The sequence below is a fragment of the Parasteatoda tepidariorum genome, chromosome X1, assembly GCF_043381705.1.
Source record: "Parasteatoda tepidariorum isolate YZ-2023 chromosome X1, CAS_Ptep_4.0, whole genome shotgun sequence".
NCBI lineage: Eukaryota > Metazoa > Arthropoda > Arachnida > Araneae > Theridiidae > Parasteatoda > Parasteatoda tepidariorum.
Window position 1 is genome coordinate 4,958,185 of NC_092214.1, and position 13,027 is coordinate 4,971,211.

General features: G+C 29.3%; 1 protein-coding gene across 4 annotated transcripts in view; it reads right to left on the reverse strand.

The window, feature by feature from the left end:
* Positions 1-13,027, reverse strand: part of LOC107440096 (SCY1-like protein bma) — an 811,210-nt gene that overhangs the window by 86,828 nt on the left and 711,355 nt on the right. For all 4 annotated transcript variants that reach the window (XM_071187972.1, XM_071187971.1, XM_071187973.1 and 1 more), the window contains one exon: positions 4,978-5,193. In XM_071187972.1, coding sequence (XP_071044073.1) covers positions 4,978-5,193 — 216 coding nt within the window. The remainder of the gene's footprint in view (positions 1-4,977; positions 5,194-13,027) is intronic.

Consider the following 13,027-nt stretch of genomic DNA (forward strand, 5'->3'; position numbering starts at 1 on the left):
TTTTTTGTAGTTGCTTCAATGCAATCAGGATAAAGTGCTTCACCTACTCTACGTCTCATTTCAAGTTTTTTTTAACACTTAGTAAAGTTCTATATGAGCCCCGTTAGTGGCACGGCAGACGTCTAAACGGTATTCTACCTCTTCCCATGTCCTGGCGAGCATGTCTGGGGGGACGGTTGCCACACAATTGACTATTCGTTCCCTGAGATGTTGAACATCACGAATTTTCTCTGCATACACAAGATTCTTGATATGCCCCCAGAAGAAAAAATCCAACGGAGTCAGATCAGGGCTCCTTGGAGGCCATGGAATAGGTCCCTCCCTTCCGATCCACCTGTTCTTGGTAAACCAGTTGATCTTGGTAACCCCAACTCCAGGCTGCGTCTTGTCAACGATTTCTTAGGGCTTCGAAGGCATGAAGCTCGGATTCTGTCCACTTTCTCTTGAGACACACTCGGCCTACCCGGCGACTTTTGCTTCAAAACACTTCCTGTTTCCTTGAATGCACTGAACCATTGACGAATAGTTTTGTCAGAAGGCGGGTTAACACCATAGTTACGTCGAAAGTTTCTTTGTACGGTAACTAAAGACTTCGTTTCTATGAGCCAAATAACACATTGAGCCTTTTGTTGCGGACTCGCCATCATTTCAAATTTCACGACGTCATTTCAAGGTCAACGCCCTGCAGCGCCGCCAACAGTTGATACAAACATTCCCAATTGGTATGAGTAAAACTTTTTGAGCTACTCTTTTCAGAGAAATCGACTAAATTTTGCTATCTTTTATAGTTAGTGAGATATGAATTTTTAAAACCCCGGAGATCTTTTATAGACACCCTGTATATATATATATATATAAATTAAGTCTGAAAAAGGTGGAAAAAATAAGTATGTCTTATTAACTTATTAACGAGGAATAAGATGTCAATTATTCGAGAAACATTTCTATTCAATTATGAAGTTTAAATTATTAAAAGAAAAAAAAAACTCCTGAGTATTTGAAAATGATATTTTAAGACAATTACAGCTAATCACGGAAAAAAACTATTACTATTCTACGACTCCTAGTTATCCAAGTTCCGATAGAATCACTTTCTTATTAATTAAGATATCCAACTGGGTGAAAATCAGAAACTTTGACAATTATTGCTAATTTCTTTTTTCTTATTATCTATAATTGAACTTTTGTTCATTAGCTTTCTCAATATCTCTAAAGTCTTTCTCCGATCTTTAGAATTGAAGTTGTAGTTTTTTTTCCTCCTGCTGATAGTCGAAATAGAATAGAAATTACATACTTCAAATTGATTTTCAAAGAAACATTGATTTTGAGAAAATCTCTTTACGGCAACACGCATTGCAAAAGGATTTTATTACAGAATTGATTTTGCGTGCGTAGATTTTGTGTAATGTTATCCATGTTTTAATTTAAATGCTATTGAAGGGCTATAAGGGTGAATTATTTTTTTTTTATCCTTCTTTTAGTGAAAATGTTTAGAATATTTCTTTAAAAAATCAATATCGAAGAACATATTTCATTGTATATTTGAAATTTTTAAAAAAAATTAGATCAAAACACAGGTATACATATTATTGATCTAGAAAAAAAGTTAGTTTGATATTTATTTATTGCAGTTTGTTGCAGAGTTGTTAGCGTGACATAATAAGCTTGTAGTTTTTATGATCAAGTTTGCCCTTAAACTGAGAAAAATGTCTCATAAATTTTAAATTTTACTTTAGATTTAAAGTTTTTGAGCAATTTTTAAAAACCCTTCTTACCAAAAATAAATTTAAAATTTTAGTTATAAGGACATTTTCACGCGATATTGTCTCAAAAGTTATCATTTGTAATTCCCATTTTGCAAATGATAAAATTGCTCTTAAAGAAATATTCTACATAATATATAAAATTCGGTGTTTTTTTAAAAAAATAAAATACTCTCTACTTGCTTAAAAAGAAACATTGAAATTAATATAATATTATATTAAATTGGATGTATTAAGAATGTGTTTTCTAGTTTAATGAAAAATATCCCTTTTATCAGAAAAAAATAAAGTTATGTTTAATTTATTGCATTCAAACAGATATTAATACACGATGTATGAATCTCATAATTAAAAGTTTTGAAAAAATATATAATTAAGAGTCTAGCAATAGTATTAAAATAAAAACGCTCTCTTTGTGTCTATATTTTTAATCATTTACAATATCTCAGATAAGATGATCACTAAGAATTTCGATCGTTATGTTTCTAAATTTAAAGTTCCTAAGAAATCTACCAACAAATTAAAATCTATTTTTAGAGACCAATCATTATTAAACTTTTGGTAAGGTTGAGTTTGGGTGGAGCAAATTATCTTTCTAACCTCCTAGATGGGAAATTATATCCCAAGTACAAAGAAGAAGGTTATTTTTGAATCAATTAATCATTTCTCCAGATTAATAGGAATTCTGTCGATGAAAGAATAATGTAGCAATGACATGCATTGTTTCTAATGAATAACTTAATAAAAATGCATGCATAAATGCTTCCATAACGAAAGACAATAAAGAAGGAGCTTGTGTGGATAAGTATAATAAATTTGAAAAAAAGTTTATTAATCATTCTTTTGAACATATCTCATATTTTGAACATATCTAAATTTGAACGCTTATCTTCATTTTGAATGATAAATAAGCTAGTTTAGATGAATGGTTTTTTTTTAAGATTTTCTTTCTTTTTTAATAATCTATTTCTTAATAATCTATCTCTTTTTAAATAATCTATTTCGTTTATAATAATCTATTTCTTTTTTAATAATCTATTTCTTTTTTTAATAATCTATTTCTTTTTTAATAATATACTTCTTTTTTAATAATCTATTTCTTTTTTAATAATATACTTCTTTTTTAATAATCCATTTCTTTTTTAATAACATACTTCTTTTTTAATAATCTGTTTCTTTTTTAATAATATATTGCCTGAAATTGTTTTTTTATGTACTATCCATATGAGAATGGGTATTAGTGGTTAGGAATATTCTTCTTTAATTTTGTAAATGCAAAGGAAATATCGCACGATTAATTTAACATAGCACGAAACAGTAATCGTGCAGAGATGTAAGCATTTTGAAAATCTGTGACAAATCGAATCTGATTAAAATAGAAAATATCAACTTTCTTGTATCAAGTTTGTTATATCTTTCCTTGTATATGTTTCAAAAGAGCGTATTCGTAGCTATTGAATACAATCGGAACCAGGGAGTAATTGTTTCACTAAGTAAGTCGAATGATACAAGTAGATACAAAATGATCCATGCCGATATCTAATACAAGCAGATACATCATGATTCAAGTCAGTATTTGCTTCTCATGGATATTGATATTTAGTTATACGATTTCCAAATAAATACAAGATTGTTTTATATGGTGCCACCATCTAGAGAATTAAATAAGATTATTTAAAAGTAATTTTTCAAGTTTTTTTTTTTTAGTTCAATTCTTCAGAAATGAATTGATACATTATTTGCCCGCTATTTTCATATTGTATTTTATTTATATTACAAGGTATTTTCTAGTACTTATAACAAAACATCAGATGCATAATTACAGTCCGTTCTTTTTTGCTGACACGTTGTACAGTTAGTTTTATTATAAATTATTACTCGCATAATAAGGTAATAAAAACAAAATGGAGCTAATTTTAATCTTAATATCCAGTCTTAAGTAACTAATCTTATTTTTTTTGACATTAATGCTTGAGTTTAATAAATATCAATTTTAATTGTCATAATACGTAACCTACATCCCAGTTTTATAAATAATTGCTTTAAGGATAAGTTACTACACAGGAAGTGAAATTTCATTGCTTAGAAAAATTTATATTTCATAAATTGTGATTAATATTGGTTTTGATTTAGTTTGTAAAAATAGTTTGATGTTGTTGTCGTCGTTGGCCATTAAGGCAAAGGGTGTGATTTTTCTTGTTTTCCAGTGGCACCATCTATGGTTGATAATTCAACTTCTGCCACACCCGTTTATAGGGCGGACATATTCATACATCCATTAATTCATACACAGATCATAATTTTGAACTGAACCAGAGAAATATCATTCTCCAATTCAGTACCCCCAGATGTATAATTTGTTATTGGAGCATGGAGGACATTGTGACCCGACAAATTTAACGTGCACCAGCCACCATTGACTGCACGGGGAGTCTTAGGCTGGCTAAATTCAAACTCCCGTTCTCACGAGAGTGAGTCCAGCATCCTGCTGAACCAGGTTATCCCTGCAAGTAGTTTGATAAATGAGCGTTTAATGTCAGTTAAAAATCATAACTATTAACAGAATTTCAAAAGTAAACATTTTACAACTTCCATTAAAAATAATAAATCTCTAAATATGAACAATATTTCAATTTTTTAAAAAAAGAAGCGAAAAAAAGAAACTTAAAATGTGTTTAAATAGTAATTTTTCCTAAATCTGTGTAAGCATTAAACAAATTTAATATATGAAATGCGGAAAGCAATTCAAGCAAATTAAATACTTTAATGAGTTGAATTTATTAAATAAAGCGTGGAAAAGTTGGAAATATATACTTTAAAGAATTAATCTAATAAATAAATACTCTAATGGGTAATGTGTTCATAAATAAATAATATTATCACAGAAATTTAAATATTGGAATCACTACAGTATTCACAGTTATGAGTCCAAACTAACTTTGTGAATTGATATGTACATTTAAGGTAAATTTCGGTTTATAAAAAGAGTATTATTAATTAAAATTATATTAAAAGTATTATTAATTAAAAGTAATTAAAAGTGAATATTAATTTTTGTAATAACATATCAATTACATTAAAAGCTTGATCTCACCTATTCTTTTTCATACTTTTTCTTTTTGAACAATTCAATTTGAAAAATAAGTACCTGATTTATTAGATTCAAAACCAGTTTAAGAAAAATTAAGAAGTTCAGAAACTTAAGAAAACTTACCATTTCTAGTTGCTTTTGATATGTTGCGCAACTTAGATTTGCTTCAATAATGGAGTGACCACCATTATATACCGCGCATATGACAAGACCCAAAGAGAACATGTCACTTAGCGGACTGCATTTTGATAGATTTTGTATTTCTGGTGCAGTAAAATCTAGATCTGGTTGTCCCATTTTAGGCAATTTGGACGTAAACGCTTGGCAAGGCACCGGCTTCTGTTAAAAGATAAAGGAAATGGGTTAAATTTTATAAAATAGGCGATAGAAAATTTTTACATATCATTATTAGAACGTTCTAACATTATAACGTATTTTTTCTGAGTAAACATGGATTTTTTTAGAGTGGTATGGATTTTAAAACCTAATATAAAGTAAAAAAAAAATTTAAAGAAAAACTTTTTTTCAAAATTTTATAACTTTAGAAATACTTGTCCGATTTCGTTCAAACTTTGTATTTTGTTATTTAAAATTACATAGTTTATACTTTTGCAAAAAAAAACATATGTTACAAATAAAAGATTATTACTTAATTATATAATAATAATAATAATAATAAAATTATAAGTAATATTATTATTTTCTACTACAGATTATCTTTGGATAAATGAAATTTACTCACAAAAAACCATAGAATGAATTTGAGATAGCAAATTTATAACGAATTTCGCTCACGACTCCTGAATCCCACAAGATAAAATCAGCACTGTACACTCCGTTTACTGAGTATAGGACTGCATTCCAGATTCAGCTGGGTGCCAATTTGAGCTTCACTGGCAACCTACAGTAAGGCTCACTGCACGTAATGGTACGCCTACTCTACGTACAGCCAGCTTGTTCGAGATCATTTGTTCTTTGCAGTTTGTTCGATCACTAGTTTTTTCCCGTTATCCGTGAATTCTCAGCGCACTCTAAACATTGTCGACCTGGAAAATTCTAGTTCTGTGACAATTTTGCTATTTAAATGACAGCAGCGTCGAGTGGAAAAAGGGGTAAAAATTATGTACTGCTACGTCTCATTAATGCGTATGTGAAGGCGCTAAAGTAACTGCATACATGGCTAGTATTATGATTATATTTAATAAATTATTGTCCGCATGGGTGATTTAATCACTTTTGATCGTAGGCACTCGATGCTTGGCCATTCAAGTTTTAAAATTGTCAGAGTGCCAGAATAGTCCAGGTCAATCGTGTCTGGAGTATACCGAGAATTCACGGACAGTGGTGAGAAAAATTGTGATCGGACAAATTGTGTAAAAGTAAACGTAAACAAGCGTGTTGTATGTGCCTTGTGAAGAATAATTAGCTCAAATTGGCTCCCTACTGAATCAATGTCCCAGTCGTAGAGTCAGTAAGCAGTCCATGCAACGCTCATTTTTTCTCATAAACTTCGGTTGAAGAGGACTTACTTGTTATAAATTGCTATCGCTATTTGAATGGCACTTTAGTGTACATTAGTGGGCAAAAATTTATAGAATAACTTCAAACGTTCTTGAGATATCAAGAAATAGATAAAAAGTGAACTTAATATTAAGAAGCTTAAACCTTTAATCTCCCTCTTGAATAAACTTCGATTATTATATTTTCCAGATTGCGGCTACCTCCCATATTTTTTAAGGTCAAATTTAAAGCCTGTCGAAAAAAGGTATTTTTGTTTGGAGAGTGTGTGCGTTTTTATGTCTGATTTCATAGCTTAATGAATAGTTAATACCAATTAATTAGCATATTTGTGGTAAACCTTTTTAAACATAAGATAGATACAATTATTACTTGAAAATTCGATTATGAGAGCAAACGATATTCAAGTTGATGTCTTGTTTTCGTACACTGTTACATATGTCCCTTAATAAAAGTGTTTATATTAACACTTTCATAGCGGCAATGACGGGCCTTTGTCCCACTCTCTGCTCTTAGAGTTCCCTTCCAGCACTAAAACTGAAATAAAACGCGAACTCCTTTAAAACTTAATTATTTTATTTTAAAAATAATAATAAATTGCAATCAATAATCACATTCACTAATACAACAACAGAGAGCAGCGAGTGTTCCTGGAAGACGAGTTATCTCGTCTGCTGTGATGAAGGAGTTAAAACATAGCAATATTTATGTTTTGGTCAACATTGTATTACAACACAGTTTCTAAATTCTTAGTTTTTTCCATTAGTGCAAAACTCTAGCTTCACGGGTAAACTACGCTACTATATAAATTGCTACTGTCTTGATCGTCACGGTGAAGGAGTTAAAGCAAACCAATGCTTACGATTTGGACAACACTCTACTACCACACACATTCTCCACAGTTCAGACCTCCACAGATGACAAGAAAAGAAAATTCCTTTAAAACTTAATTATTTTACTTTAAAAATAATAATAAATTGCAATCAATAACAATATTCTCTAATACAACAATAGAACACAGCGAGTATTCCTAGAAGACGAGTTATCTCGTCCGCTGTGATGAAGGAGTTAAAACATAGCAATATCTACGTTTTGGTCAACGCTTTATTACCACTTAGTTTCTCATTTCTTAGTTTTGTCCATTAGTGCAAAACTCTAGCTTCATGGGCAAAATGTGCTACTATGTAAATTAAAAGAGACTATTTTATAGTAATAACGATTATAAATATGGTATTCAGAATGAAATGTAATTCTATGATTAAAAAAATTATACAATTTAACTTCCCTGGTTTAATTTGCAATAAAAAAAAGGAAGAACTGCCGGAAATTAAATTATATTTAAATATATCCAAGATAAGACTCTGTTTACAATTTTTTCCCCTTCACCATCTGGCAGAGAATCAGATTTTCAGTGAAAGAGATAACACTGAATAAGGGAGAAAATTCTCCGCTGAAAAATTACAATGCTAAATTAATTATCATTAAAACTGCAACGGAACCGCGTCAATTTATCAAATGGTTTTGTCCAATAATAGGAAAAATACTTTTGTGCGAAATGTAATCCTATAACTGAAAAGGATGCCCAATTAATATTCATGATGAATAGTGCGAAAAGTTGGTTAGAATTTTCGCCTTTGTTAAATAATTATAATCATTTACAATAAAAATAAGTTTATCAATTCCACAAAATAAGTTTTACTAACATAATCCTTTAATAATAGAACGGGAAGACAGGGCAACAGATGCAAATGGAAAGTAAATTAATGAGCAATATGCTAATAAAAGTATTTAATTCCGTAAATTATTTGAATTTTATGCATAGACAGCAGCGTAAAATTTTACAAATGTTATATTTAATGAAAAATACGGGTTTAACGTATCAGTGAAATATTTTTTTTTGTTTAAATGAATTCAATAAGTTATTTTTTTAAAACATTCAAAATAATTAGGAAGTTTAAAGTTTCAAAGAGAATCTCAATTAATTATGCATTGTTTATTTTTAAATGGAGTCTAGAAGTCACGTGTGTCAGTTAAATTCAGCGGTAATTGGGAAAAGGTAGTTCGATGTAAAAATATATAAATAAATAAATGAATATCTCAAAGAAAAGTTATCAACAGTTAAACTAATGAACTTACATGTTTTAAGAAATAGAACTTACAATTTTATCAAATCATTACTTTTGTATTTAATTATCTTATTTCCTGACTTGTACGATAATTTCAATTTAGAAATTGAAAAAAAATTAATCCGTTGCTTTGAATTGTAAATTATTTTCAAATTAGCTAAATTTATAAAGCTATATAATCAATTATAAATTTTTATATGCATTAAATATTTAGATTTCAAATTATATATATATATATATGTGTGTATGTATATTTATGTTCTTTATTTAATATAACCTTATAAAATATTGTAAAATTTGTGTTTGTTAATGAATATATAAATAAATGTAAATTTTGGAATAAATTACGTCTTTGAAATTGTTTATCGAATTTAAACTAGTTTTTTTAATGCAAAAACTTACTACCGAATAGAATGTCATGCATAAAAGAATATACCATTATTTGTGTTTTTTATTAATCTACCATTTAAATGTTTTCCAAAATGTTTGTATCACTATATTTATTTAGTTTTAAACGCACACGCACATCTTCATTATAAACAGTTCCGCACTTAAGTTTGGTTCTGAGATTTAAAATTTCTAAGTGTTCAAAAACGTTATACATTTTGTTGTTACTATATTAATTAAATTATTTGCAAGAAGTAAGCGTTAAATTCTTTCAATATGTATAAATAAAATAGCAAAATAAACTAACATAAATTCATAAATATCTTAAAATAATTTAATAATAATAAACATTTCATTGTTTGTTTCAGTATTTCCAGTCTATAGCTTTAAAGTAAATCTCATTCACTCGGATCAATGGCACGGTAACAGGTAGCTAACTGCCTTTGGCATGTTCAGAAACCCTACAACTACGATCAATGCAGGACCAAGATGAAGCTAACTAATAATTCAGAATATGATATTCACAAATTTATAACAAGAAATCTACCAGAACTGCATCTGTATACACGCCAGATATAAATTTAGGTTGTGTTTTGCAAAGAGTTATGAGTCAAATCTTCACAGAAAGCAATGGTGCAGAGTTTATAGTTAAAAGTTTGTAAGAAACAATAATCTATTATTTATTAAAACTTTTAAAAAATATTGATATTTTTGCTAATTTGTAGCAAGTGTGAAAAAATAGCTAGTGAAATGGAAATACTGATGTCGCATCAGTATTTCCATTACTGATGAGGATTTAGGTTTACTTATGAGGATTTAGGTTTTTCATTCTTAAGGTTGTTTTTCGAAGACTTCATCGTCATATGAAATTATGCTTTTTTGCGAATAATATACTATTTTCATAACTGCTGTGAGTTTTCAACAGTTACTCATGACTGTTAGGACAAATTTAGCCTATCTAAGGTTAGTGCTATAAATGCTTACTCTGAAAATGGTGCAAAACTTCAATATGAAGAAAAGCCATGGTTTTGTGGCCATGAAAAGCGTTTGTAGTCTAATTTTTGTTAATATTAAAAAACTTACTTCAATGCTCTATTATCTGGGCTCATAAGAAATTGCAAAAACTGAGATTAAAGCAGTGATTTTGATTGCTTTCTTCTATACGGAAAAATGCTGCCAAATTGGCAATTTTTTATCAGGTTTAATAACTTTTGAAATATTTAAGTTATTCATTCGCTGTGAAGCTCAGATAATTCTAATCGAAAAAATAATATAAATAGTTTAGAGTCATCCTTTTGCTTCAAGTGAATGGCTCTTAAACTGTAACGTTTTTATTTTCCTTGGTGACAGAGCTTCAGAAAACCATGTTAAAACCATGAAACCTGCAACAAACCAGTTAACAAAAGTTTTTGAGAAGATTGCGTTGCCATTATCCAGTTGCGTTAGCAATATCTGGTTTTATTAAACTTTTTTTTAAAAAAAAAATCTCAATTAAAAAAAAAGATAAATTGAATAAATAAAATTGAGAGTATAGTTTTCCAATTAAAAATAATAAATGAAATAATTAAATATTGATGTTGCATACTTATTTATCGGGATCTAGATTTTTCATTCCTAAAAATTGAAACTTTTCTTTTCAAGTTGCTGTAGCAAATCAAGTTGTTGTTGCAGCACCAAGGTTTTTGAAAAAATTGCGTTACTATTATTTTGTTGAATAAATTATTTTGAATTATTTTGTTATTAAAATATCTGGTTTCATTAGACTCCTATTTTCTTCAAAAAAAGATAAATTTTTTCAAAAAACTTAAACGAAATGAATAAAAATGGAAGCATTGCTTTTAAATGAAAAAAACAACAACTAACAAATAGATGTAATGATGAAAGACTAATTTCTCATACTTATCAAATGGAATATAGATTTTTATTTCTTTAGGAGGGTACTTTTTCTTCAGTTGCCGTAGCAAGTTTGTTACAACATCAAAGTTTGTAAGAGAAATGTGTTAACCTTGTCTGGGTGCGTTAGCAATATCTGGCTGATTTTTTCTAAAAATATTTCTTTTTTTTTTAAAAGATAAATAAAGTAAATAAAAATGAAAGCATTGTTTTTATAACTAAGTATCATCCATTTTTTAATATATTAATTCTGCGCGCTTTAAAAAATATTTTCTATCTTTAAAAGCAACTTCTCAATCTACAATTTAAATATTTTTGAATTATATACGTATTCATGTAAGCATTGGTATTTACAATCAGATTTTAGCTTCCATTACTCGACTTCAAAATAAAAAAATTACAAAAAATAATTAAATACAATAAAAGTTATTAAAATATCAAAAAAAAGTATTAAGAGTATTTATAATCAGTATTTTATTTCCTGAATTTTTTAAAAAAAATATTGTGAGTAAGCTGAGGGTTACTTATTCAAGCAAATATTATTTTTGTTCCAATGAAATTATTTCCTTGGCAGAATGTTGAGCATGTTCATATATGTTAAGGAGAAAATAATTCAATATCATAACCTGTAGCTATTTGAACAGCTTCAGATTACTCTATGACGAGACCATTGAACGTAAATGAGTTTCATATAAATAAGGACAAAAAATTGTAAACGCTGAAAGCAAAAATAATTTTATTTTTTAGCAAAAAACATTTAAGTTCCAAGATCAACCAATTGGGTTTAACCCTAGTAATAAAAGCTTGGAAAAAAGCTGCAAGATCCTTCTGGTGCCATCTGAAGTGAAATTGAGAAGGCAGAAAGCGCCAGTGATAAAATGCTAGAAGGCAGATGGCTTGTTGTTATTGTAGGAGAAATGTTCAATGTTTTTACTAGAATTGCAAATAAATATTTTTGATATTTAAATATTAAATGTTGTAAGTATCAGAAGTCGGAGTTTTTCTCATTTTTCACCCTACTAAACAATTTCCTCTTTTAGACTTAGAACGTTCTATTTTTAGTCCTCAAATACTTCAAATTTGAAATGGAACTAGTAAATCAATATTACTTTAATGTTCCTCTTGATATTTATTCACTACTTGAATCTGATATTATAAGGCTTTTTTTTCAGAAGAAAAAGACGTTAGCGTTAAAACCTAGGCATTTCCTTACCCAAATATATGATTATTTTCCTTTTCTTACAGTACGTGGTACACTAACAATCAGATGATAGGGAGTTGTAATCGACACTCTCATTCCAGAATACTTTTGGCAAATGTACTGATTATATCTAATGATCTCCTTCTCATGCCTTTTTTATTTTGTTTCTCACCATTATTCTGATCGTTGTTAGATTCTTTTTTCCAAACTATAAATGTCATTCAGGGATCCGATCTACGATCTATCTTAATCACAATAAGAGGAGTCTGTATCATTCGTTTCTACTTCACTTTTAGTTTTTGCTAGAAAGAGTTTGAGTTTAAAAACTTTTTTAAACATTAATGGACAGGTATTTTGTTAGCACTTCTATTAAATAATAAATATAATTATATTTTTGTATAAATTTAGATGCTGTAAGAAATTAGCGCGAAATATATGAGCTATAAAATTTGCATTCAAAATGAAATTTAATTCGTTCAAGCTAAAAGAAAATAAAACTTTTATCGGTTTCATAGTTAGATAATTCCCGTCGATACTGTATAGATGAACGAAATGCCATATATATATATATATATATATACCGAAGAGCCATTACATTATGATCCCCCTCCATCTATAACAATGGGCTCGCCCAGAAACTATGTTTTCATGGGGCACATTAGGACCCATAATCCTCATAGAACAATCCCTGACGTCTGTAAGCTACTTGAACATAGTTGCAGACCAGGTTCACCCATTCATGGCAGCAGTTTTTCCTGCGGAGGATGGTGTTTACTAACAGGATAATGCACCATGTCATAAGGGTTGAATCGCCGAGGAACATTCCAGTGACTTTCAAGTCATGTCTCGGCCCCCAAAGTCACCTGATCTTAATCCAATAGAGCATTTGTGGTCTTACTTGGAAAACCAAATTCGTGCTGCCACGTTACCCCCTTGCAATGTGAGGGAATTGCAGGACCAGATGGTGAGCGCTTGGTACCAGATACCTCAGACTACCTATCAGCACCTTGTGGAATCAATGCCACTGCGGGTGCTAGCAGTTTTGAGG